The sequence below is a fragment of the Pan troglodytes genome, chromosome 12 (assembly GCF_028858775.2).
Source record: "Pan troglodytes isolate AG18354 chromosome 12, NHGRI_mPanTro3-v2.0_pri, whole genome shotgun sequence".
Classification (NCBI taxonomy): Eukaryota; Metazoa; Chordata; class Mammalia; order Primates; family Hominidae; genus Pan; species Pan troglodytes.
Window position 1 is genome coordinate 103,884,012 of NC_072410.2, and position 27,281 is coordinate 103,911,292.

Consider the following 27,281-nt stretch of genomic DNA (forward strand, 5'->3'; position numbering starts at 1 on the left):
AAGGAAACTGAGGTAGCTCTTCAGTACACAAGAGTCTAATGGATGGCAGGTCTCTCAACCCCCACAAGCATGCCCACCACAGGCAGAACATGCCCACTGCCATCCCTCACCAAGCCGACTGAACACTCACAATCTCATAGGACTGGTCAGTGCTGAGTTAATGGAACCCTTTTGGAGCCTATCAACGGGATTCCTCAATACATCCAACAAGGGCTTCTACACTTTTTCCTCACTCAAGACATACTGAGCTTTTATCCCTCAAATGAGCCCATGCAATTGGTGCCTGTATGGTCGACACACCTGACAGCAATAACTTAAGTCTACCCTGAGAATAACCCTATATAGCAGATGGACCTGACAGCAATTATTTAAGAAATGAGGATGCTCATGTGGAGGTTGCTGAGGAGAGGGTGCTAAGTGAGGATGTTATATAAACTGCATTTTTTTTTTTTGCCAGCAGTTGTGGTTCTCCTGTCCAGCCTGCCACCACTGGACCATCCCTGTATGTAAGTTCACCCAAATAAAACCATAGGCCTCTTTTGCTGGCTGTAGGTCTCTTCTCTAGCCTCTTGAACCCAGTGCCATCCCTACTGAAGTTATTAGGGGTCTGGCATGACAGTGTCACAGCATGCTTCAATGCCTGCAAAATAGACTGAGTCTTATGGTTTTGTCTCTGTTGAGTTTATTCTGATGATGGCAAGGTTCTTATCCTTTTCACTCATCCACAGTCAATGAGAAAGGCCATCCACAGGAGCTGACACCCCAAAGGGAGATCACCTATCACCCTAAATAACTCAGGTCTGGTCTCCCCAGCACAAGTGTCAATATGGGCAAAATTCCTTCTGACTCAGATCCCAAAGTCCTCCATATTTCTTGCTTATCCAGAAGATTCCCTTAAGCAGCCCAAAATCCTCTGAAGGGCTTGACATGTGCTGAGCTCCTGAAGGCTGTGGGTAAAGCCAACCATGGAGCTTCAGGGGGTGTTTGCATGCTGAGCAGGCTTAGCAGAGACACTGTACCAAGCAGTGTTTTTAGAGTGAAGAGGAATTTGAGTTTTTCTCATCTGGGACCAGGAAAGATTCTGATATGACCCAGAGGATTACAGTAAGAGAGACTTTTCAATAATGGGGTAAAGAGGAAATCAGACTGAGTTTGCAGGAGGCATCTTGGGGTTTTAATCCCTGCTCAACAACTTACCAACTCTGGGGCTATAAGCCATTTATTTCTCTTAGCCTTGATATCTTTATCAATTAAATAGAGATAATAATATGCATCTTGAGGAGTTACCCTGAGAATTACATGTGGCCATGGTTATAAAATATCTAAACAACATTTGGTACACAGTAAGTGCTCAATATATAGAAGCTATTTACTACAATAAAGGAGAGTTAAGGCAGGTTACTGGAATTACTTCATCATTTTCTCTAGATCTGAGAGATTCCAAAGGAGCTGATATAACCAGACATATGGCCTAGTCAGTTCTAGGAAAATCTATAACAAAACTCACTTTTCTTATGAGCTTCAGCAGAACTAAGAGAAATAACTGCTCCAAAGTTTGGAGAAGAGCAAAAGGCTGAATTCAGGACCTATTTGTCTTACAGACAAGTAGAAGCTCCCTACCGCATACCCAACACCGCATATGTGCACAGAGGTGCACAAACACAAAGGTGCAGACACACATGCATACATGCACATATTCACATATGGAGCTCCCACTCCAAGACTGAGCTACCTCCCTTGCCCACTGTTCTTAAGCTCCTATGCTGTATCAAAGGAGAAGAAACTGATGTTTCAAGCTTGTTGAATTCTAACTCATCAAAATAGTTTGGGTTACCCCCTGTGCTACTTTACAAGGCACTTAGGCATTTTTTCATGGGGTTGGGAAATCATGTTTCATCAGTAATAAACAGGATCAACCCCCAAAGACTGAAGCTCAATTTCAAGCTCAGAACCCAGGAGGTCAGAGTGGATTCTATCACGGAAAATCACAAACTCCCTTTCCTCAGCAAAGCAAAACATATTCTGGGAGAAAGAGAGGAGGCTTAGAGTCAGGCACAGCAGTTTCTAATATTTTTCTACTTGACTTTTCTTAATTAGTGTTGACTAGCTTAATGAAGCAATTAAGGGGCTTATTTGCTTTTTAAAATCACATGTGAAATTTAAGAAACCTTGAAATAGAAGAAATATTTGTCCCCAAGATCTTACCCCACAAGGGATATCAGTTTGAATATTCTCCAACCACTAGAAAGTGAGAACAACCGGCCCTGTTCTCCAAATGAGGCCCAAGCAAAACAGAAATCGCAGTAGCCGACTCTGCATGTAGAAATCCTCAGTAAGTGAATGGCTGCTTTTCAGATGTTATTTCTGAGACTTCCATGAAAACGACAATGATAATTAGCTTTTGATAATAAAGACATCTACCACTTATTGATTAATTATGAACTAACAATTGTGCTGCAGACACAATTAGATTATTTTAATATTTTCGTATATTATTTCAATTTAAATCTGTAAATTTTCCCTCCTCTTTTTACTAGAGTAAGAAAATAACGATTCACAGAGGGTGAATGGCATGGCCAGGGTCACACACCTGTCAGGACCTCGATTGAAACTTTTCTCATTCAGACACATGGTTTTCCCATGACATTTCACTTTCTTCCCTTGTGATAATTCTAAACCAGCAGAATTGTGGCTTAAGCACACCAAAGATCATTAAATAACTAAATTCGTGTGTGCATGTTTACACCTATATTTATATAAATAGCATATATAATAGTAAAAATTACATTATTTTAAATAATTATATCTAATTATCTGTATGACAAATAAGCCCCTAATAGATAGTATATTAATCATATGTTTATAGTTTTTTAAGTGATTTACATGTAATGATAAGCCTACATATCACAATTTGTAATTGATATAAACATAAATTGATAATAGTACAAATACATATACAATATATTAAATGTGATATGTATGTGACATATACATGAGGCATACAAATCCATAATATGTAATACAGGCCATAATATAACATGACATATAAAACATATAATACATAATATTGTGATATATGTAATGTGTTTGTATAAAATACACAATATATGATATATAATACATGGAAATTGTCTTTAATAATTGTGTATAATTACAGTATTATCAGAAATTTTGATAGAGGGTTAACGATTAGATTATTTTATATTTATTTTAATAAATATATCCTTAGAGGACATATTTATTTATTTTAATAAATATATCCTTAGAGGACAATATTCTATATTACAATATAACTCAATCAATAAATTTGATTATTAACTAATAATATTATGGAGTAATTAACTGGACTATCCAGAGTTTAATGTGTGCATCTGGCCATACACAAGTTCACATTTATTGCCTACCATGTGCTAGAAACAGTGCAAAGCACTTTACATATCACCTTTTTAAACCTTCCCACAAACCAGCAAGGTAGGTACCATTCACTGAAAAGAAATTGAGGCATATATCAGTTAAATATTCTTTTTTTTGTTTTTCCTTTAGGGGCACAGAGCTAGCAAAAGAGCCAGGAATCAACCCTTATTTTGTCTTATTCCAAATGATATAGTGTTTGTATTCTACCAAGTCAGATAAGTAGGTGGAGAAAAGACAAAGTGACAAAACACAGGAGGGACAAAGAGATTATGCCTTCATACTTCCCTGCTCCTTGAAAATGTAGTATATGCCAAGTTTTCATTGATTCAGTGGGGAAGGCAAGGGACATTGGCCTGGTGCCAGTTCAACCACTCTTTCAGTCTCTTGTTTATTCGACAAGCTGTTCCACTGGGTCCTGGGGAAGAGGGAATTATTTGGGGTGGCAGCCCATGGCATATGTCCTGATGCAGCCCATGGCATATGTCCAAGCCCCTCCCAGTGTGACACTCTTGTGACCAGGGTCCATATGCTCATGGCACTCCCTTGGACTTGGCTATTTTTTTGTTGCCTCTGGGACTGCAGGCTAAATACTTGGCACTGAAAACATTGCCAGCAGCAGGACAGTTTGGGAGTACATCCCACATGGGCACTGAGTCAACAGTGCCAACAGGAGGAAAACATATGAGCCCGGGGAGATTTCTTAACTATTTGCCCAGTGGGGGAAATTGTTTATTTTCTACATATCTCCCAAAGAACCCATTTATGAGCTCCATTTGTGACTTCAAACAGGTAAGTTGGCAGAGACATGGCAGTGAAGATAAGATGATGACTAATTAATAGTCTTGCAACAGGTTTCAACACCCAGATCTACAACTATTTTTTTTTTCTTAACCACTAACATTTATTTTCAAACACAAACATGCTTCTAAGTATTTTTCTTAATACAGATAATAGTTTTATCTTGTTCCTGGCACCATTTCCTCTTCCCGATAGGGTTATAAATAGGGTATTCCATTTGGCAAGGGTCTTGTCCGTGGCATTGGAGAGACGATTCTATAGTTACTGTAACAAAACAGCACATAGTTGGCATATTTCTCCCCAAACTTTCCTAACATTTACACTGCCATCTGCATACTTTTCACTTGACTTCACTCTGAAATTGACTGTTCCTCTGATACATACCAGAGACTTGGCTACTTGGACATTTGGAAAAAAAATAAAAGGAGCAAAACATGAAAAAGGAAGCATTCTTCCCATTTCTGATCCCAGGCATTCAATACTTGTAATAGTACAGTAGTTTGTAAGAGTGGTTTAAGGTAGCTTCCTTTAAGGTCAATTTTAATTTTAAGATTTTAGGATTCTGTGAATGAAGGGATAATTCATGAATATACTAATATCGATAACTGCTTTATTTTCCTGAGTTTATATGGCTAATTGCCTATATTCAAATATATATGTAGAAAAATGTGGGAGCAGTATGTGTGTGTAAGAAAACTTAAAAATGGGTCTTAAAAACACAATAAAGTTAAAATGGAAGATCCAGACCTAAAACCCTTTCCAAAGTTCTGCTCCCAACATTTCAAATAAGTGTTAGATAATGCAAATTAGTTTTTAAGAGGATTAAGATGTTAGAACATAATATCTCTGGAAGTTCAAGGATTTCCATTGTTGTGAGACAAAAAATGCATAAGAATACAAATCTCCATAGTTTCGTCTTCCAGATAACCCGATAACCCCCACCAGTTGGGCTTCACTTTCTTTTCAGGTTTAAAAAAAGGAGGGGGAAGGTTTTGGTAATAGCTGCAGGAGTTATTGATGAATTGAGGATTCTCCAAAATGAGACTTTTAGAGAGATAGAATACACATAGCCCTTGCCTGAAGAACTGGATAAATCCACCCTGTCTTCATCAAACATGGTTAGCCCAGGCATCATTTGAATGAATGCGAAGGGAAAACTAACTTCTCGATGTTTTTTCTTGAAACTCTGCCTGTGCATTTGCTCATGTCATATGAGCATATAGAAGAGAAGCCAGGTCACTGAGTGAATATTGGCCCATAACACATTTTATGGAAGGCTATTTGGTGCCTAGTCACCCCCAGAATGTCTTCATATGAGGATTTACTGAGCCAAAAACAATTTAAGATTTATTTGAGAAGTCACCCAAGTGATGAGTCCATTTGTGGATACAAAGATATTAGTGATTAGAATGGTTGCATTGGAGATGAGAAGTTGCATTGCTGTTGCTGCTGTTGTTTTATTCTTTTTCTTTGCTCTTATGCAAAATACTGTAGGAAAATAATTTTTAACCAAGTTTAATGTGAGATTTTACTTGTGATTTTGATATTTTGATCCCAAGCCTTTGGGTAATCAAATACTTACAGTTGGAGAAGTCAAATTTTCTGTTTTTATTTTAACAATCGTTTTAGCTTATTGAATGAAGGAGTGGACACTGGCTAACTTTACAGAATATTTTATCCATAATTAAGAAATGAAGCTGAAATAAGAACACTGTTTCTTATGGGTTTAAAATAATACAGATAATGTATTTTAATTCCAAGTGCTTTGGAGATAAAAATTTGAGGGAGAATAAACCAGTACACACCTGCACACACATGCACACACACACACACACATTTACACACATATAGAAAAAAATACATTTTTAAGGCTTACCTACTTACATATATTGTGTTTAAATGAATATCCACTACATCCAACTCTTGTCGCTCTCATCCATCTTAGATATTTAATTTAACTATAACATTAACAGAGAGCTATGGTTGAGTTTGTAAGAAAATATCACATGCACAACATATATTTGTGTAAGGCATGATGCTGGGTTCTGGATGTTGACTGAGAGATGAAAAAATGGACATCATTTTGACATCGGAAAAATTCATAAATTTGGTGGAGAACAAACATCTGTCATACAAGCTAAATGAGCATAAGTTGCATTTTAAACTCAGCAGTTCACAAATTTATCAGTTACAACCTTGGCATCTTCTTTGATCCCAACTTCCAATTCATCTATCTTATACTTTTCTCACCTTGGCCTCTCCAAATTATCTCAGTTCCTCTCCCCAGTCAGTCAGTGTCTACTTCCTGTGGGTAGATCTACAATTCTGTAATAACCTGTCACTCTATAATTCAAGTCTCTCTTGATTGACACTGCCCAAAATGGTAGCCCCTAGCCACATCTGGCTTTTACATTAATATTAAAATTAAGTTAAACTTTCAGTTTTTTATTCAAACCAGTCACCTTTCAAGTGCCCAATAGCCACATATGACCCATGGCTGCTGGTGGTGGATGATGCTGGTATTTCTACTGGCTCAGAAAGCTCTGAGCTAGATCTGCGCTAAAGCACAGTTTAAAGCTCGCTTGCCAGGCTCTGCTCCCTGTGGTTTCCTCAGGCAAGCGAGCCTCCAATAAGTTGAATTTTCATTGTTTTCTGCATATATTCTGAGCTTCATTGACTTGGGGGCTTTGCTATTTCCAAAGCTTCAAGAGTTCTTTTGAAATCCTGTTGTCATTCAAGGCCTAGAATAAAGAATTCTTTCCCCTTCTTTTAAGAAGCCTTTTCTAATCTTCCCAGTGAGAGCTTTGACTCCTCTGGAATCTGAGAGCACACTGTGTGTCTCAGCTGTGCTTCACTCAGAGCTCTGCTTCAGTGACAAGAGCTGGATGCAATGAATGTCCAGTCATTCAAACACAGCATATGTGAGCAGATAAGCCTTAAAAAATTGTGAACTGCTGAGTTCAAAATGTAAGTCTTCAGAGGAATTTTTTTTTTTGCTCCAGTAGCTGGTTATGCTATTTTTTTGAGGTCAGGGGAAGCATGGAATTTTCATATTTCATGACCTCTGGTTTTTCTTCTTTGTGTGTTTTATTTTACTTATTTATTTTTTAAAGTTTTGAGGACATTAAAGAGAAAATAAAAGAATAAAAAGGGGAGAAGAACACAATTGGTGACAAAATCTGAAGGTGAAAAGGGAGAAATAGAGTTACATCAACCATATATGAGGGAAGGATGGGGTTGCTGCACATTGTAGAATAAAGTCCTATAATTAAATTCTTTTTCTGCCAATTTGCTTTCTGGATCTATGTGAGTTAATTATTGTCACTAAACCTGTCATTTGTTTTTGTTTTATTTTATCTATAGAATAAAAATAGTAATGCTCACCACATAAGTTGTAAATATCCCTTAAGGTAATATATGTAAAAGTGCCTCTTAAAAAAAAAAACAAAATGTCTCATACAAATGTGAGTGGTTGTTTACAGCAAGCTTCCAGAAAAGGAGGGTTTGGAATGGGGAGAAACACATGTTCTCCTGTCCCTTCACAAACCCACTTTCTTCTGACAAAGCTCTGCCGACTGATAAAGTTCCAGTAGGCTCTTTGTGAGCTATCCAGGGGGTTCTCTTTTTATCTCACAGAAATATTTATGTATCTACAAATTTCTATAATTTTTTAATTCCACCCTCCTTGGGATGTAGTTATGACTGTTGAATATTTACTTTTCAGACATTCCTTCTCCCTTTGAAGAAATCCACAAAAGAAAAAGCAAAATACTGACAAGTTTTCAAAGCCATGATTTACAGGAATGAATTCTGAAAAGCAAGTGGCTAACATCCGAGTTCATCATCAAATAATATTTCTAAAGCACCCTCTAGTGTCTGGCCCCAAGCCAGATGATTCAACGCCTGGAGAAGCTACAGACTTTTTAAAAGTAAAATAGACTCATGTCTGCTCATGAGAAGCAAGTCAGCGTCATTTAGGATGCCTTAGGAATGTCTCTCTAAATGAGGATTAAAAATGGATTGCTGTAGAAAAAGTAATACAAGTACAAACACTAATAATATTGAATGCAATTTAAATTCCATTTTAAAATAGATAATAGGGTTTAAAATAACATGTTGAAAATTACACTGGAATTAGCAAAATTTAAAATCTTAGGAAGAAAAATCCTGATTTGTATGTGAAAATGTTTTGAACTGAGGAAAATTAAGACTAGCAGGAGTAGATAGGGGTTGTCTAGTAGGAATGTGAGACCCATCAGCCATCTGATTATGCTGTGACTGATACTAGCCTGTAGTTTTCACCCAGTAAATTATCAAGTGGTGCAGTAGAAAAAGCATGGTATGTAGAATCATAAGACTCATAGTCTGGGGTCACCTCTACTACTCACTTGGCCATGTGGTTTGGGACACATCACAAAAGATTTATGAGCCTTCGCTTCTTCACATCTAAAATCGTGATTATTTTGCCAACTTCATGGAATTGTTTAGACTTTAGAGGATTACATAGGATACAATGGACTAGTTCCTTGAACAAGTACTTGCCCCCAAAATGTTACTATTTTTTTCTGGTTGTGTGACTGATTTTGCAATCAGCAATTTAATAATAATGCATTCAACAGGTTTATAATATGCATTCAATGTGACTCTTTCATATATCTCATAAAAACAAATTTGAATATTTTTCTCATTTTATCACTCACATATCTTTGAGAATGGGATCATAGTTTTATTTTGATAATGAAGTAATAGAGTCAATTCCTGAACAGGCTAGTTGACTTTAATGAGAAATACCCATTTATTCACTCATTCATTTCATTTTCAACTCTTAAATCCATAATGGCCCCTTCACTAACTGCACTAACTGGGGTTCTTATATTAATAAGATGGACCAGATACTTCTATCACCTCCAAAAAATCTTTGTGGGCAGAGCAATAAAGAGTACTGAATCATTTTAAGAAGTCACATAGACAATGACTTTTGACCATGGAAGGACTGGGCTTGATCAAGCAAATTCTATTTCAAAGTTTTACTTGCAAGGTTATTTATTACTGTGTGGAATCTCACTCCTGTGGCTGGGGTCAAAAAAAATGGGGACACAGGTGTCTGCCTATTTGCACAGGCATTAAAAAGTATTGTAAAATGAGCTTCAGCCTTTTAAGTTACTGTCTTCTTCTTTATAATAATAATCTTTTCCATTTTACAAGGTCTATATTATTTTTAGGTAAGAAAACACTGTAGAGTTCATGTTTTATTGTTCCTTGCAGTTATATAAATTATATTTGGCCAAAACAAATGTAATTCCTACTGTGTGAACTGGGAACCCAAAATGTTGATTTTCCTCAAGTTATAAACAATGTGAAGATATGTTATACTGGGTCACAATTTTCCAGAGCAGAGCAAAATATATAACTCAGTTTTAATAACAAAACTGCATATATCATTAAAGTTTCCTACTCCACACAGAATGTATTATATTACTCTGCCCAGCAAGAGACATCCTTTGTGTAGACCACAATTTCTAAAATACCATTTGATTGAATAGAAAACAGGTTAGCCATTTGTTAGTTTAAAAGAAAATATAATGGTTAAATGCTCATGGACATTCTGCTTTGTCTTTGCTAGTGAATATTAAATTTCTTCTCACTAAGTTTAAATGTCACAGATTTTGTAAACAACAAGGTCTGGGGGAAAACCATTATGACCCTTTTCTGACTATTAGATGAATCTTCATATTTTTAGCAACTTAGAAGCAGATGTCCTTTCCTTTGCAGCACCAATAAACCTTATTTATACATGTACTATATCAACTTCAAGACTTATTGTAATTATTTACGTACAAGTCTGCCTCCCCAAATAGACTTGCTACTTAACAAGGCAAAATCCAGACTGCATTATGTTTGTATTCTGGGCCCCTGGTTCAATGCCTACCACAAAGTTGGAGCTCTAGAAATATTAAGTAAAAGAATATATGCTGAAAAATCACCACCAAATTGTTAATTTACCCACCCGCCTGTTCCTTTCAGAATAATTCCAAAATTTAGGAAACTGTAAGTACTATCTTTACAACACTGATAGGAATCAGGAAATATTTCCTTTATTAAAAACTCACAGATGGGACTATTAGCTAGTCTGTCCTGCTTATTTCACAGATGGGGATTTCAGGGACCAGAACAAGGAAGCTTCTTTACTCTTGCTATACCATAAAACTGATACCAATTATGTTTATATGATATAAAAGTAGTACATGTTAATTCTAAACATTTTGACAAGTTCAAACACACATAAAGGAGCCAACAACCACATGAAAAGATAACTTGAAGAATCATTAAATGTAAATCAAAACCACAATGAGGTATTAGCTCAAACTTATGAGGACAGCTAATATAAAGCAAAGCAGAAACCAGAAACTACCAAACGGTGAGTATGTGGAGAAACTGGAACCCTTGTGTGCTGTTAGCGGGCTTGTAAAATGGTGCAACTGCTATGGAATAATATGACAGTTCTTCCAAAAATTAAAAATAGAATCACGGCATGATCTAGTCATTTTACTTCTGGGTATATATCCAAGAGAATTGAAAGCAGGGTCTGGAAGAGGTATCTGCATGCCCTTGTTTATAGACGCAAAACCCAAATGTCCATCAGGGTATTAATGGACAAACAAAATAAGAAATGGAATCTTACCCAATCTTAAAACAGGAAGGTAATCTGTCACATTCTACAACATGGATGAACCTCGAGGACATTATTTTTAGTAAAACATTCCAGTCACAAAAAATCAAATGCTGTATGATTTCACTAATATGAGCTATCCAGATTAGTCAAATTCATAGAGACCGAAAATAAAATGTGATTTTCAGGGGCTACAAGGAGGCAATACCGGGGAGTTGTTCAATGTGTGCAGTCTCAGTTTTGCAAAATAAAAATTTCTGGAAATATGTTGTGCCATAAGAATATACTGAACACTACTGAATATACACTTAAAAATGGTTAAGATAGTATTTTATTTTATATTATTCTTTCCACACTTAAAAATGTATAAAAATACACATAAAGGAAAAGTTTAAAAAATATATAAAATAACATCAGGAAAGGTATAATTAATATATTTAGTTGTTTTATGCCATATTTATATATTGGAGATCATATTATATAATAATATGCCTTATTTTTATAACAAACATAAGACAAAAACATTTCTAACTATCGAAATACCAACTTAAAAGGTTCAATGAGAGCTCATAATATGAATAAACCATAGTTTACTTAACCACATCCCAATATTTAAATTATCATACTTTTAAAAAATTATTTATTTATTTATTTATTTATTTATTTATTTTTGAGATGGAGTCTCACTTTGTTGCCCAGGCTGGAGTGCAATGGTGCAATCTTGGCTAACTGCAACCTCCATCTCCTGAGTTCAAGCGATTCTCCTGCCTCAGCCTCCTTGAGACTACAGGTGTATGCCACCATGCCCGTCTAAGTTTCATATTTTTAGTAGAGATGAGGTTTCACCATGTTTGCCAGGCTGGCCTCAAACTCCTGACCTTAGGTGATCCACCCGCCCCAGCCTCCCAAAGTTCAGGGATTACAGGTGTGAGCCACCGCGCTCGGACTAAATTATTGTACTTTTGTAAGTAATGTTTTATTTCCTATTTTTGTACATTTGTTGTCTACCTTTCTGATTAAGATAGAGTCTCAGAAGTGAAATTAAAGAATGAACATTTAAAACTATCTGCCATATATTGTGAAATTTAATATTGTTTTACTATTCATTGATAGAAGTAGGAGACGAATGGCTCTGTGCTATCACACCATCTTCTGCATTGAGTCTTCTTTGCTTTCTTATCATCGTCATCATTATTATCATCAATAAATTTGTAAGGAAGGAAACAGGACTGCTTATTGATTTTCATTTCTATGCTTGTTAGTAAAACTGATACAACTGAATGTACTTTCCAGTCACTTGTGTAAATTATTTTTTTACATTCAGATAGAGCATAAATTGATGAATATTTGAGACCGTCATGAAGAAACTTAATTTTTTATCTATCATATTGGGCTGCAAATATTTTTCCTAGCTTCACATCTATTTTTAAATTCTGTTTTGTAAGTATACAATTATAAATCTCTGTACAGAGATGTATTTAATTTATTTTTATTTAAATTTTTATTATTTGATTTTCAACTATGGTATAGACAATGATTTTGAGATTTAAGTGAACACCTCATGAAATATTTAGTAAAATTTTCAGTACTATATCTTGAAAAGTCTTGTAGGAGTTTGCATAGGACAGTTTAGGACCTACACGTGAAGTCTGAAATACCTGGTGCAACAACATCAATGGCAATCATAACGACAAAAACAAGAAAAAAAAAAAAACCTGTAGCTACATCTCTTTGAGTGTCTGCTTTGTGCCAGGCACTGAGTTGACTGATGTAACTCATCAGCTTAAATCATACAACAGCCTTATGAGACACGTGCTATTATTATCACCATTTTTTGCGGAGAATCCAAGAGGCATAGATATGTTATGTAATTTGCTACAATCACTCAGTGTTTAGTTGGAACTGAGTTTTGACTTCAGTCCATCTATCTTCAGAAATCTGGGGCTCTGTCACCACTGAGATATGTTGCCTCTAAAAGTTACTAAGCTGCCTCAAAATCTTTGCAAGATTCATTTAAGGACTTACTAAAATTGCCTTTATGTTTCTAGATGTTTTAGTTTTTTCCTTAATATTTTGGATTTTGCAATGCTTTTACTGTTTTTGGATGGCTTTTAATTTTTTCTCATTATATTTTCTTATTGATTACTTTTAGTATCCACACATTCTACTGAATTCTTACTAATGTTAAGTGGTTACAGTTAATTTTCTTGAGTTTTCTAGTTGTTATTTCTTATGGAAATTGTATTCCTACTTGTGTTCAATATCTTGTAGTAACAGCCACAAGTTCTAGAACCATTGAGTACTAAAGGGCAGAACATGTATGTGTGTTTTGTTTCTAAATATAATGGATATCATTTAGGTTTTCACAACTAGGCATAGTGACGGTTGTCAGGTTAGTAAAGTATTACTTATCATGTTTTACGTGTATTTTATATTTAAGATTTTCTCAATAAAAATAAAAGTTTTATTGTATTTAAAACCACTTGGCATTTTATTTAGATGATAATATACGATTTTTAATCCCCTTCTTTGTCTTACATAAAAAATAAAAATGGCATCTACATTTCCATGGCAATTGTCATACTCTAATCAGTTTTAAGCAGTTTACATGCATTTTCATACTTCATCTTCACAAAAACCCTGTGCGGTAGGCACTGACATATTGTCTTTTCCAATTAACAGATGAGAGAACTGAAGCAAAGAATGGTTAGTGACCTGCACAAGGCTATATAATGAATTAAAGGAAGACCTGAGATTTAAGTCCAAAATTATCTGCCTCTAGAGCCAATGTTCCTAATCACTCAGACACATGAGGATACCAGTGGAGAGAGGTTTTGAGAAGTCCTCCAGAATTAAAACCTGTAACAGGGAGACAGAGAAGGCCACTGTATACATACCTACAAGAACTGGATGCAGCTTAACTCTAAAAGGAAAAAAAAATTAGTCTATTTAGTAAGAGTGCTCACTTTTTGGAAATTGTCTCAGGGTACACTTTTATATGTCAAGGGTAAGTTTCTTGTATACCCATCCCCTTTTCTATCTCTTCATAATGGGCAGTAAGTGAGGCATATAAAGGAAAAGATCAATTGTTTCGCCTGCTGATCAGAACTGCAGAACTCTTCTCTGATATTTTGAAATCAGGAACTCTGAGTGACCATGAGGAATCAGAGAGGAGGAAGGTTGCAGGCAAGGAGTGTCTAAGCAAGAAACTGGGCTCATGGATATGAGCATTCAGGTGCCAGCTCAGAGACCAGAGAAACACATTCCATGAGATATTATTCAAGAGATTTATTACAAGCAGGAGCTTTATACTGGTGGCCCTACTGATTTGCCCTCTCTTTAGAATGCTCTGCCTCTTTTGCAAAATATCAGAACTAGTTGCACAATATATAAACAGTATATGTAATCAGACAAGCAGGGAATCTCAACTATGAAAAGGGAGAAGAAGGAAGTGAGAGTCAGGAATCATCTAATGTATAAGGAAAACCACCAATGAGAAAGAGAATAACTGAAGAGCTAAGAGCAGAAGGAAATAAAGAATAAATATAAAAATAAATATAAAAACAGAAGGATACCTTCCTCTTGACATAGAAAATAAGAAATGGAATCAGACTAGAAGAAGTTTGTTTCTCCTAGTTAGTTCTCAGCATTAGAACATCTGGCCATGTGCCTGGCCATTCCTTTTTCCATTTTTTTCTCCTCTAAACATATTGAAGGCCAAACTATATTTTGAGGACTATGTTTAAGACACTAGGGAATGTTTAGAATGATTTTCATCATATGTGGTTAACGTTTTTGGAAGTTTTGGCTCTTAAATTCACAGGCTTTAGTTATTTGTAATATTGATCTGTAATAAATAGTCCACTTCTTAGTGATGGTAAATAAGTGACACATCACTCCATTATACTTTTGTTGATTTGCACACTACTACGGGGAGTGTATTTTATTTAACAATGCAAAGAGTGTCCATGTTAAGTTTGTTTTGTTGCTATGTGTACTGTTTAGTCCCAGGATACCTTGAACTGGAAAGAAGCCCTGTTGAGGGACAGGATTACATAATTCAACATTTTGGTAAACTGTTTTGGGCCTCGGTGTCCCCAGCTCAGATACCTGTATATCAAGAGGCATGTGGATCTCACATTGTTCATTCTGATTTGACCTTAAGCCAAAACCTTTTACAGAAGCCTGAGTCCTGGGGCTTCTTCCTGAGCAACCACCACTGTCATAGAAGTAGCCAATCCCTGCTTATTACTGCAACTCGTGTTGACAGGAAATGGGGTGCTGACCCTTTTCAAAAGAAAGGCAATGAAAAACCATTCCCCTGCAGGTGGAGTTTTCTGGCTCATGTATGGCTTAGAAATGAAATTAGCCATTGGAAATTTCATTCAGGTCAGTCCAAACACTACAAAGTACAACAAATGCAGACCTTTCCACATTTGGTAATCAAGTTCAATTTCTCTCCACATTGTTCCTCTAAAGTAGACAGCTGTGAAACCTGTATTAATTGCCTTCTGTGTACCCAGTTGCTGCCAGAGTTTACAGATACAGACCATCCCGAATGAGCTTTTACAGGGTTGTGAGCTAGTCTGGGAGACGAGAGTCACCCACACAAACTGCTCAGTGAACAGGCAGCGTATGACAGAGTGGCCAGCCATGTGGTTCAGACAATAGAGTTCAGAGCCAACAACAACTGCTAAGTGCATCGTAGAGCCAACTTCAAGAGAAATGGGAATATGACAAAATGGTATAAATAAGATGCCTGATTTGGATATTTCAACCTCCACTGTTTCCTTTCTTCCAACTTCAATTTCCCTGTAACAGATCAAAACCACTTTGTAGCAGTAATCACTTTAAAATGAATTTTAAACTAATAGGCTCCCACTCTAAAACAGTGTTCTTATTTTGGATGGATCCACCATCCATCCATCACCCTGACCCACTCCAGCAAAATGATGCATAATCCATCTCAGAGCTTTCTGCACATTGTTCCCCTGTTCAAACACATAAATGGCTTCCTACAGCCAACATCAATCAGCCTCTGCTTGGAGATCCATAGTCTCTCCAGCAGGGCCCTGCCTCACCCCGATTTGCAGCACAATGGCTTTTCCTTCAGGACCTCTTCAAGAAAGTCCTCCACAACCCACCATACTGACTCCCTCATTCTGTGATCTCACGCGGTCATGCTAGTTTATGGAGTTGACGATGTACCTGATTTGATTGTTTCCTAAGTGCAGGCCTTGTTTTGTCCAGTTGGATGACATTTTTCTCCAATACAGTCCTATGCAATGTGATTGGAACTATTTTTACTTTCCCTACAAGAGAGGGCACATGGTAGATGTTTAATACATCTCCAAATTGTTAGCGTTAACATCAGTGGAACTAGAGCATATGGTAATTGTGAATGCAGGCCCAGGACTAGGGGTGAGGCAAGTGAGGTGCTTAGCCTATAAAATTTAAGGTAGCACTCACTCTCAGCTGTGGACCCTGCACTTGTAGGACCCTGAGAGTGAGTGCCACCTTAAACTGTGTCCCAGATGCTTTGCTCCTCTCATCCTAGAAGCTGCCATAATTGGATGGTATTATGAAGCATGTTTGCAAAATCTATATTTCCACCATAGAAATAAACATTGACTTTGTTTCTCCCATAGCTATTCATAAACAAGATCCACATGTGTGTATGCATACAAAGAAGCTAATTCATCCAGGATGGCCCTCTACAATGGTGACAAAAACATAAAAATAGTAGAGTTAAGATGCCACCTCCTCCCTCAACCTCAAAGAAGGTGTGGCTTTGGTGAAAAGAACTTGGCTCTGAGTCAGATCTAACTGGCATCAAAGCCTAACTTCACTCTTCGCTACCTAATCTTAACTGAACCTCTACATATTATTTGGCAAAGCTGTAGAATAATAATGAGAAGACACACACACACAAAATAAATAAATAAAAGGAGGCAGGGGGAAAGAAAAGCAGAAAATAATCATAGATTTTTAAAATGAGGATTGATTAGAATTACATATAAGAAAACAGCACTAAATAGCACTTCGTTATTATTATTATTTTTGTTGTTGATAATTCTGTTTTGCTGTTTTGAGTGCACTCATAAAAACAGTTGCTCATGTATAGCATTCTATGCACATGTATCTCTAAATGCACATAAAAATCATAATATATATTAATGTACCCATACATAAATTGCTTACCTAATAATGCTAGTGAGAGATAAAATAGAAATTCTAGTCACTAAGGAAAATCAAATGTTGAATGGGGCCACTTAGAAAGTGTCTTTGGATTCTATGTTCTATGCAACAGGAACCATTTCTTTTATTGACCTTCAAATTGGGAGACATCAAAGTTAATGGCAGCATTGATACCATTAACAAAAACTGAAGACACAATAGGAGCATAAGATATGGGGACAAAATGACACATTCAAGCTTGAATTGCTAGTAGCACCCAAAGCAAACAATGATTTCTCTGGGAACAAAATGGCACTAAAATGAAGTGGGTCATTTTCTTATCATTCATACCCAGGCAGTAAAATATATACCATCTATGCCGTGATGTAAAACACGCACGTGCTTTCTGAAGCTGTTCCATTTAGGTATCATGGTTATGTGTGTTGTGATGAACTTGGTAAATTCATAAAATAGTCTTCCAGTTGAGACCATTTCTACCATTAGGCATGATGTTTCCATGACTTATTCTGGCAAGAGTAGACTGGCATTGAATCAATAAATATGTATATAGGTAGCTTTGAACCACAAATGATCTTACATAAATTAATAAGGCAATTGAGACTGTGTAGACCTGTTTTGAAAAATAATTCATAAGACCAAAATGGAAAATAATTGTAAAATATTTACTTCTGGCCACTACATTAGGGTTATATGTAATCAGGTCACTTCCTGGGGCCTAATGAACTATTAGCAGTGACACCAGAATTTGGATATAAAAGTTTTTACATAAGCAATTTGAAGAATGAATTCATTCGTTTTCCCAACGTCACTGAAAAGATATATATTTGCTCATCTTTTATTTCTTATTTTTTTGCTTGAGTTGTTTTAATTCTTTTGCTTGAGTGTCCTGAGAAGTTTTATGTATGCCAAATTCTGAGGCAGCGACATTAAAGAGAGGTTTAAACCTTATTCTAAGGACAGTGGCCTTTAAAATATGATTTGAAAGAGAAAAGAAAGGAACCAATGAAATGATCTAATATTAACACCCCATTAATAATGTAGTATTTAGGACAAGTAAGTAAAGCCAAATGTTAACCGAAATGTCTCCCAGTTGGGTCAGAGTCTGAACATCCCCCTGCAGTATAAACACTCCAGCCTTGTGCCCAGGAATTACAATGTGGGCCAAGGACTAACTCACAGCTTTCGGTGCCCAATCAGCATGCAGTTAAAACAACTAAAATAACATGACATAAAGACACAAGACACGTTGAAAAACAAACTCTTACACACACATGACAAAGAAAAAAACTTGATATTAAACAGCCCCAAATTATCTTCTATTAACAGCTCAATTCTATTGGTAGCCCACCACACTGATGGCTTGAAATCTTCCAGCACTCATTTAAGAGTCTCAGGGAGTCTGATTTACTTCTCAATGGCCCATTCATCCTTTGAACGTTTACTCTGTAGCCTGTGCAGTTATAACCTAAGCTGGATTTCATACATGAAAACTGACCTCCAGCACCCAATATTTTTGCCAAGTCTCAGTGAAGGCTCTTGGAATAATTTAGAGTTTGCCATAATGACAAGTTTAAGATTCAATTATTAAGTGTAGTAATTTATTTTTACTATGTTTGTAAAATGGCTTTAGCCCAACTAATTTCACTCCCCTTCACAGCCAAAAGGCCTAAGATAGCAACGATGATCCTCGCAGCAACACACAACAGGGCAGTTCGCTCTTGGTTGTTTAATGCCACGTCAAACACAAAGATTTCTACAGGACTCAGATGGAGACATTTCTCTCTTGCCTTAGTTTGGGCAAAAAATTGATGTCCTTCAGATAGCTGTAATGGATGGTGAGGACGGCAGAGAGTAATCAGGCCCAGCCCGAGGCAAATGCCAAAAGTTTCCCAGAAGGATAAATCTTGTTTCCTGCCTTACTTCACAGAATTAAGCCTTAAACAAGTCATGTTCTGTGGCTTGGATGCTGTGTTTATATCAGCTTTGGCTCCCTGGCTTGTGGTTGGGAACATTGTATTGGTCTGTAACTCAGGAAGGTTTTCCTGAAGCAAGAAATCACTATGTCGGTATCTTTATCTCCCATTCCATTTTATTTGTTCTATTAATACTGGCAAACGAGCTCTGAATGGTAAGTGGATTCATAGGAGACAGTGACATTGACCAGGTGCAGCTCGCAAAGCCAATGATTTAGCGCTCTGTTTCGGTAACCGTCTTTCCCAGGAGTTGTATGAAAGATGCCTCTTCATAAAGGATTTCGTTTTGGAAAATAATAACAGCACCTCATCTGTGCATGGCTCATTCTTGGTAGGTTCAGGAAAAAATCTTTTCTGTGGAGTTCAGGGTAGGCTGAGACCTTGTGGTCTCTCAGTGTCTTAAATGAAACCAAATCCTCTGGGGAGTGCATTCGTTTATGGTTAGTAACAGGCGACTTCCTGTTTCGAAGCAAAATGGGCTTGAAGAGGCTTATAAAAAAGACTCAAAAGGTTTCTTGGACATCAAATGACTCTAGTAAAACATTTCGATGAGTTAAGTGTAAATGTACCAGCAGCATACGGATTAAATTCCCTTCTAAATAAACATTAACAGAGAACATGTTTGGCAAAATGCATTTTGAGTTTTGCAAAACTGAAAACATTTGAAAAAGGAGTGTGAGATATTTGATGAACTCAGAAAGCAGCCGGATTGCCCATCCCATACTTGAATATTGTCTTTGGATGTTCTGCAGATGTCAAATAAATTAGGATGCAGATATTAAGACCAATGTCTGCTGCAGAAATGATCAGCTGCCTGTCAGTTAGGATGGCGTTTTTGTGTATACCCTGTTCCTGTATGTGTGGCTGAACAGAGCCGTGGGGGACCTGTAACCCTTTCCTCACCTACAGGCATCCTCCCTTTCCTGGATTCAGTCCTGTAAGACCTTCTATTATTCACAGCTCTTCCATCTGTTTTGCTGCCTGTGAGATATTTTGGCTTCCAAAGAGGATTCCTGCTTTGCTATATATTTACAATGAAACTTTGGTGTCACCAGGCAGATGACAGCCTTGGCGTTGCTCGGGCCAAGGCCTTTTATCCAGAAGCCACTGTCCTCGTCAAGACTCTTATTATCTCTCACTATCTCTTTTTTCTGACATGCTCCCGAAACAAAATTTATGAATCCTTTGAGATGGTGGAAGTAACGACGGAACAGAAAAGATTAAGGGGAGAAACATTTTAAATGGGCCACCAACTACACTTGGTAACTATTAATAAATGTAGAAAAGAATCAAATGTTACTCTAAGGGTTGAATTTTAGTGATCGTATCAATGGTGAAGCCACTGAATTAGAGAAGCACCTTTAGAAATCTTTTCCATTATTAAGTCTGATAGAGCAGGAAAGCACACCATTGGTATCCTTTTTATAAAGTATTTGACCCAGAATAACAAATAGTCATGTCACAGGGCAAATCTCATATGATTTGGATGCCATTACCTTGTAGTCTGTAATTACACTGACTTATGATCATTTTGGTTTTGAATGGTACTTGCAGAAAGTAGAGTTGAAGAAAATTAACAGGCCAATACTTGGCAAGTATTATGTTGAAATATTTAAAAGATTAAAAGTTTAGCTCAGTGTATTTTGGCAAATAATATTATTTATAGATAAGTAATGACCCACTACCATACCAAAAATAATACAGACAATTAATATGCTACTCATTAAAATGTTTACTAAAGCCTTTATAGGGAGCACCCACTTCTCTTTTTGGAATTATTGAATAGCCATACAACCGTCAGCATCTTCTCTTCTGCTATATTCATGCATTCATTAAATGGTTTTCCATTAAGGCTGTGGTGAGACTGAGTCTGTTGACTTCATTTCTCTCTACTTTCAAATTACTCTACATATGGTTGCCAGAGTTTTCTTTCAAAAGGACTAGTCTTGTCATTCACCTGTTCAATAATCTTTGATGCCTACCAGGTGCCTCCAGAATAAAGCCCAAGTTCTTTAACCTGGTGTTCAAAACCCTCTGGTCTGGCCCTAATTCACCTTTCAGTTCATGTTCCACCACCTCATAATCCGGTCATACCAGACAAATTCTCTATTCCCAGAATCCACATGTTCAATATGCTCTCATAGTATTTACCACTTCTTCTCAGCATTTTGCACACTTGTAAATATTTGCTAAATTATTTGTTTAAACAGAGTTTCCCCACTAAACTCCCAGTTAAGTGAGGGTGAGGGTTGTGTCTGCCTCATGTATTCTGTATCGCCAGGGTCCATCTTAGTGATGGGAACACAGTAGGTGCCCTGTGATGTCTGTGAACTCATGGAGCCACTTGTCTGTTTTCTTGTGGCACTGACTGTGTATTTATATTATAGTACTTATGAATTCCATGTTTGTCTATCTGAATTTCCTACCACGATTCTTTGAGCCTAGAGGACAGAGACTGTGCCTTAATTTATTTCTGTATCCTTAGCACCTGGTGTAGTGCTTAGCACACCCTGAATACTCAATACATATTTGACAAAGTTAAACAAGAACATTTGCTGCAGGTTCTAAAAAATCATCCCATTCCTTAGGTAAGCCTACAGGCATGACGACAATTTTGAGATGTAGCTCTCACTCCTGCATAAAAGGCAACATTCTAGGGCAGGCAAGTTATAGGTCATAGGCCAAGTCTGTCTGCCACCATCTCTTTTTGTAAATAATTTTATTGGAATATTCATTTTTATATTGTCAATGTCTGCTTTCATACTACAATAGCAGGTTTGAATAATGGCAGAGACCAAGGACTTTGAAGGCCCCAAATATTTACTATTTGGTCCTTTATACATGAAGTTTGCTGACAACTGTTCTAGGGAAAATACACAAATAAGTATACTAATTGTATTTACTTTATATAGTGGTTATAAGCATTAAATTAAGTAACATCTATAAAATGCTTAGTACCATCTTTGGCACATATTAATTGCCAAACTGTTAGGTATCATCATCATTATAGTATCTTAATTATTTTCTAACAGTTACAAACATAGGGTAGAGAAGGCCAGTAGAAACTTGATACAGGCCATTCTAGAAGCAGGGATGGAAGAAGTCAAATCTAAGAGCTTGGCAATGAGGGAGAAGCAAAGTACAAAACAGACCTAGTGTCGATAGAAATGTCATTTGATATAAGTATATGACCATCATATACCCTGATGGTTTTATTATTACCCCCATTTTACAGATGAGAAACCTAAGACACCAAATCCTCGTCCATTTGTCACAGATGCTCACGCTAGAAGTCATGGAGCTGAGACTAGAAATCAGAACTTGAAAGGACTGTCCACGTGAGAAAGAAACTGAAACAAGTCTGTTCCCTGTCCCAGGCAAACAATCTTCAACTGGGCTAGGATGACCTGGGAGAAAGAATGACCAAAAACAACCAAAACCTTGCAAATCGTGGGAATCCAGAAAGGAAGCACTGACACTGAAATCAATCTCCTGACTAACTAACACATAAAGAGCTGATCAATGTCATTAGTGATTAGGGGAATACTAATCAAGACCACATTGAGGTATTATTTAACAAACAGATACATTTTGCAATTGGCACGTGTTTTAAAAGTCTGATATTGCCAAGTGTTTGAAAGGATAAATTGGAGGAAGATTTTAAACTTTGCTAATGGGATTGTAAAACTGGTGCAACTACTTTGGAAAACAGCTTTACATGACCTTTTAAATTTGAACATTTATATATCTTATGGCACAACAAATACACTCTTAGATATGAACCCAACAACACTTGCACATACACGAGAGGGAATATGTGCGTGAATGTTCACGACAGCCTTATTTTTAACAGTTAAAGCCTAGGTACTCATCAACAGAAGAATTCACAAGGTCTCAGCAAAGGACTTTCACACAACAATCCAAACAAATGAAGGATAGCAATTTACAATATGGATTCACCTTAGCAATATAATATTAAGATATTAAGCAGAAGCTAAATAAGTCACTAAATTTTTCTTGTAGCATGGCATGATACATTTCTGTGAAGTTAAAAGCTATTGAACTAAATAAAGAACATATAGAGATGCAGTAAAAATATATAGAATTTTAAAGAATATATAGAGATGTAATAAAAATATAGCAAGAAAATGATGAACACAGGATTTAGAAAGCTAATTTCTTAGTATGTAGGAAAGCAATTTCAAGATCCAATTGAGCTGTGTTTCACAAGGGTGGCAGTTCATTTATTCCTTTATTCATTCAACAAATAGTATTAAATATTTATATATTAAATGCTGTTAAATGATAAAAAGTATTAAGCACCGATTAGGTGTAAACACTGGGATAAGTATAAGGGTAGTAATGGAACAGAAAAACATGACTTTTAACCTTCAAAAGGCTGTATTACAATGGGAGAAAGGTCTGGAGAAGACTAGGATTCAAAAAGTGTTTCTATCTTAATGAGGACAATAACATTCATCTTTGGAAATGGAAAGAAAGAGTCTTCCTAAATTTCTTCCTGTGTGTAATTGTAAGTTCAGCAGGACTTCTGTAAAACAAATCCAAGTTGATAATAAATAACAAATTCATAGATACCTGAGCATAGCATACCAAACCAACGCTCAGAAGATATATTTATAGAAAATATAAAGACGTTGGTAACTACTTCACACCACTTACACATGGCTCCTCTTCCAGCACCATGAAATTGATTATTTTAATTGGTGAATTTATTAATAAACGCAGACTGAATCCCAAATATACATAAGTCCCTGTGCTTGAATTTGAATGGTCTTAAACAGTTGTTACTCAAACTTTAACAATATGCCCCAGCAGCAATGACTGCAGAAGAGATTTGGTCTCAAATAGTACAGATTTGTGAGTTCATATGAAGCTATACAGCTGGCAAGGTTGACACAAGATATTTTCCTAATGACTCATGAAGGTGACAGGTTTGCATAAAGCATGACTCCTTGCAATTTATTTGGGAGAGTTGCTGATTGCTGCATGCTAAAAGCTCAAAATTCTAACTCTGGTTAATGAAAAGGTTAGAGCTGCTGAGTCTGACATGAAAGACCTGTGAACTACCCAGGCTAGGGGCATCCTCACTTTTTCCTGTGCACAACTCTGATTACTCTGTAGTTAGTCCTCACAACTTTCCCTTTGAACCTTACTCTCTTACCTACATAACTTCATTGTCACTAATTCCTGATCTCTTTCTCACAAGTTTTCATCTTGATTTGACTTTACTTTCTGCTCACAGAAAAGAAACAGGTTAACTTCTTCTATTTCTTTGTTTGTTTTTGTAAACTAACTGTTGGATGAGACCAGCTTAATGCATCCCCCAACAATCTGTTCGCTAGGACCCACAAAGTAGGACTTAAGTTTATTGTTGAAATTACTGGTAAATTGGATTCCATGCTCCTATTGAGGGACTGCATCAAAGTGGGCACTACTAATTCAATTATCTGCTAATCCGAACAGAGGACTAGACCGAGAGCTGGAACCATGATAATAGGGCTTCCACGTTCTTCTGCAGAACAGCCTCAGGGAACTGTCCACACTGCCCAGGATGCCACCTCAGGGTGAAACATCCAAGGTTTGCTAGTTAGTGAGGGACACTCATCAGTAAGAAGCTTTCTTTCTAATTTTAACCAGTTGTCAGTACATAAGACAGGAGGGAATCAGAACCTAACTGTGGCTGTAAGAATGGAAGTTGTGCAGAAACCACGTGACTGGGAGAGTGAATCCCTCTATCAGGCAGGAAAAAATAATGCTCAAAAGGGAAGAGCCAAGGACTATTGGTCCACACTGCGAAAGAAGCAGTTTGTTTGTTTTGTGGGTGTGCTTTTCCCTCTGTAAACATGTTCTGAGGCCAAGTGATTGGTAAATGTTTTATAAACTGGAAGTATAAACACAGACATTCTCTTCCAAAAATGGATCTCTAGGACTTCCCTAGGGAACTTGCTCTTGTTTGTTCTAAATTCTGAACCTGGTTTTAATGAAAATGTTACACGTCTAATATTTGAGGTGGTAATCCTGACATCAAAGAGAAGAAATGTTGAAAAGGTTTTGAGACACCCTACCAAAAGCCATTTCTGCTTCTGTGAAGGACACTTAAATTACATGACTTAATAAAGGAAGAAAAGAGACGAGTGTGTGTGTGTGTGTGTGTGTGTGTGTGTGTGTGTGTGTTGGGGTAGGGAGAGCTGGTACTTTGAAGAGCATTCTCCTTTAACCACATGTTCTGAGGCCTCTGCTCATGCCAAGTGACAGTTCAGTTTTCAAAGTCATTGAAGTCATTGTTATGTGGTTCTATTTTTTTTCTCATGACACCTTTCCTCTAACCTGGTCATGAATTGGTTTGAAAGAGCTATTTTGATAGAGCCCAGAAATATTAATAAAACATCTATACATTGAGTGTGTTGAATGCTTCACCAAATGGTGGACTTCTAAATAAATGGTCTCTCTGCAAATAAGATGGTTCTTCCCCTACCAATCTGCAGAGGACTGGCCTAGAATTTGGCTCCTAACACATCTGTTCTCAGTTCAAGAGCCCCTACTCTGTCCTCCTAAATGATATTATTCAGCTGGATAAGAAAATTACAATATTTAAACTGTCCTGGAAGAAGAACAATATGTTTGGGGAGAGCATGTACTGCCAAGGGAATGTACTCAAGTGTTCAGAGACAATCCTTCCTTACACATCTTTCCAGAAGAGAGAGGGCAGAGACTCTACAGCCCTTACATAAACCTTGCCCTGTGCAAGGGTCCCCTGGGGTTTCCCTAGAGGGTCGTATTTGTGGAGAATGTCTATTTTTGGTTTATGAAACACATCCTTTGTCATTTGGCTTTGGATCATATGTACATATTGGGGGATCTCTGAGAACACACACAGCGTCTTGATAGTTTCTGTGCTTTTCAGTCAATTGGTGTTTAACTGCAGGCATCACCTCACCTCTGAGTTTTACATTTACTGAATCTGATATTGTGAACAATATATGTTTCCTGATTTCTTCCCCTCCCCTTCTTCTCCCTCCCAATTCAAATCAACACAGTGGAATTACCAAACTAAAGAAAAGAGGTTGGTCACTAGTCTTACCCTATAAGGAACCACCAACTAAAAGTTGAAATACAATTATCTCTTTTTCTCACTCTCACTACTCATAAAAAGATTAGGATATTTTTCCACTTTTCTCACTTATACCAGTGCTAGATTTGCAGTCTTCTCTTCCCGCCTTTCCTCTGGTGTCCTCTTCATTGAACTTAAACTCCATACTGATGACCACCCCTGCCCCCAACCCATTTATCCTCAGCCTCCTTAAATCTAGCGTATTTCAGCCAACTTCAAGCACAGCCACCCTTTGACTTTCATCAGTGAGTAAACACATGTCTACTTGTGATAAACCATACAATGAACACCCCACTCTTCTGATTTAATCTATCTTTTTCAGACCTAATGCCAGCAACCTAACAAGAGTCCTTGATTTCTCCCAAATCTTAATCGCTTGCCTGTCTCTGTCTCAGCTGAAGATCCACAGACCATTATTCTGACTTCCTAAATATTCAAGGTTCCTACCTCTGTGCTTTAGCACAAATAGCCCCTACACAGGAATAATCTCTGTTTACACACATCCTAGATATGTGTTAAGACCAAAACACAGTTGCCTTCACAAAGCCTCCTCCTATGTCTAGATGCCAGGTTTAACTTAGTGTTCCTTCTGCTCTTTACAGCACTGTGTTGCTTTGGTATAGTATATAGCTATGCTTTGCTATTCAGTTAAGTCCTATCCATGGATACCAATTACAGCAAACAGGATGAGCTTGGTAAATGAGATGACATATGGGACACTGACTACGAGGAGGGACCTCACTACCGTGAGGAGGACAGTGGAGTCTCACTCTGTCTCTTCCTTCATTCTTTGGCCAAATGTCAGCTTTTCATTGAGATCTACTTTGGCCCTTTTTGAAATCATAGCCCCAACAGAACACATGCTGATCCTCTTTCCCGGCCTTACTTTTTTTCTAGAGCATGTATCACTTCTTAACATACTATGTGATGTATCTTGTTATTGTATTTATTATTTATTTTCCCCCATTCACTTGGATGTGAACTCAACAAAGACAAGAATTTTGTCTGTTATGTTTACTGTTGTATCAGAAACCTCAGAATAAACCCTAGAACCAACAGAAGCTGCTTAGTAAATATTGGTCATTGTTGATAATAT

General features: G+C 37.0%; 1 protein-coding gene and 1 long non-coding RNA gene across 9 annotated transcripts in view; one reads left to right on the forward strand and one right to left on the reverse strand.

Annotated features, from left to right (window-relative positions):
- Positions 1 to 9,356, forward strand: part of LOC134807944 (uncharacterized) — a 359,665-nt gene extending 350,309 nt beyond the window's left edge. For 5 of the 8 annotated variants that reach the window (XR_010149620.1, XR_010149618.1, XR_010149615.1 and 2 more), the window contains one exon: positions 7,937 to 9,356. Coding sequence is in view for 1 of the 8 variants with exons in the window: in XM_063790095.1 (XP_063646165.1) it covers positions 461 to 506; positions 7,937 to 7,987 (97 nt within the window). In the remaining 7 variants the exon portion in view is untranslated. Of the gene's footprint in view, positions 1 to 460; positions 507 to 7,936 lie in introns of all 8 variants that reach the window. The other 3 variants (XR_010149616.1, XR_010149619.1, XM_063790095.1) reach the window with 1 other exon arrangement.
- The window catches only part of LOC134807945 (uncharacterized), a 430,365-nt gene that overhangs the window by 81,824 nt on the left and 321,260 nt on the right, over positions 1 to 27,281 (reverse strand). The gene's annotated exons all lie outside the window — the stretch shown is intronic.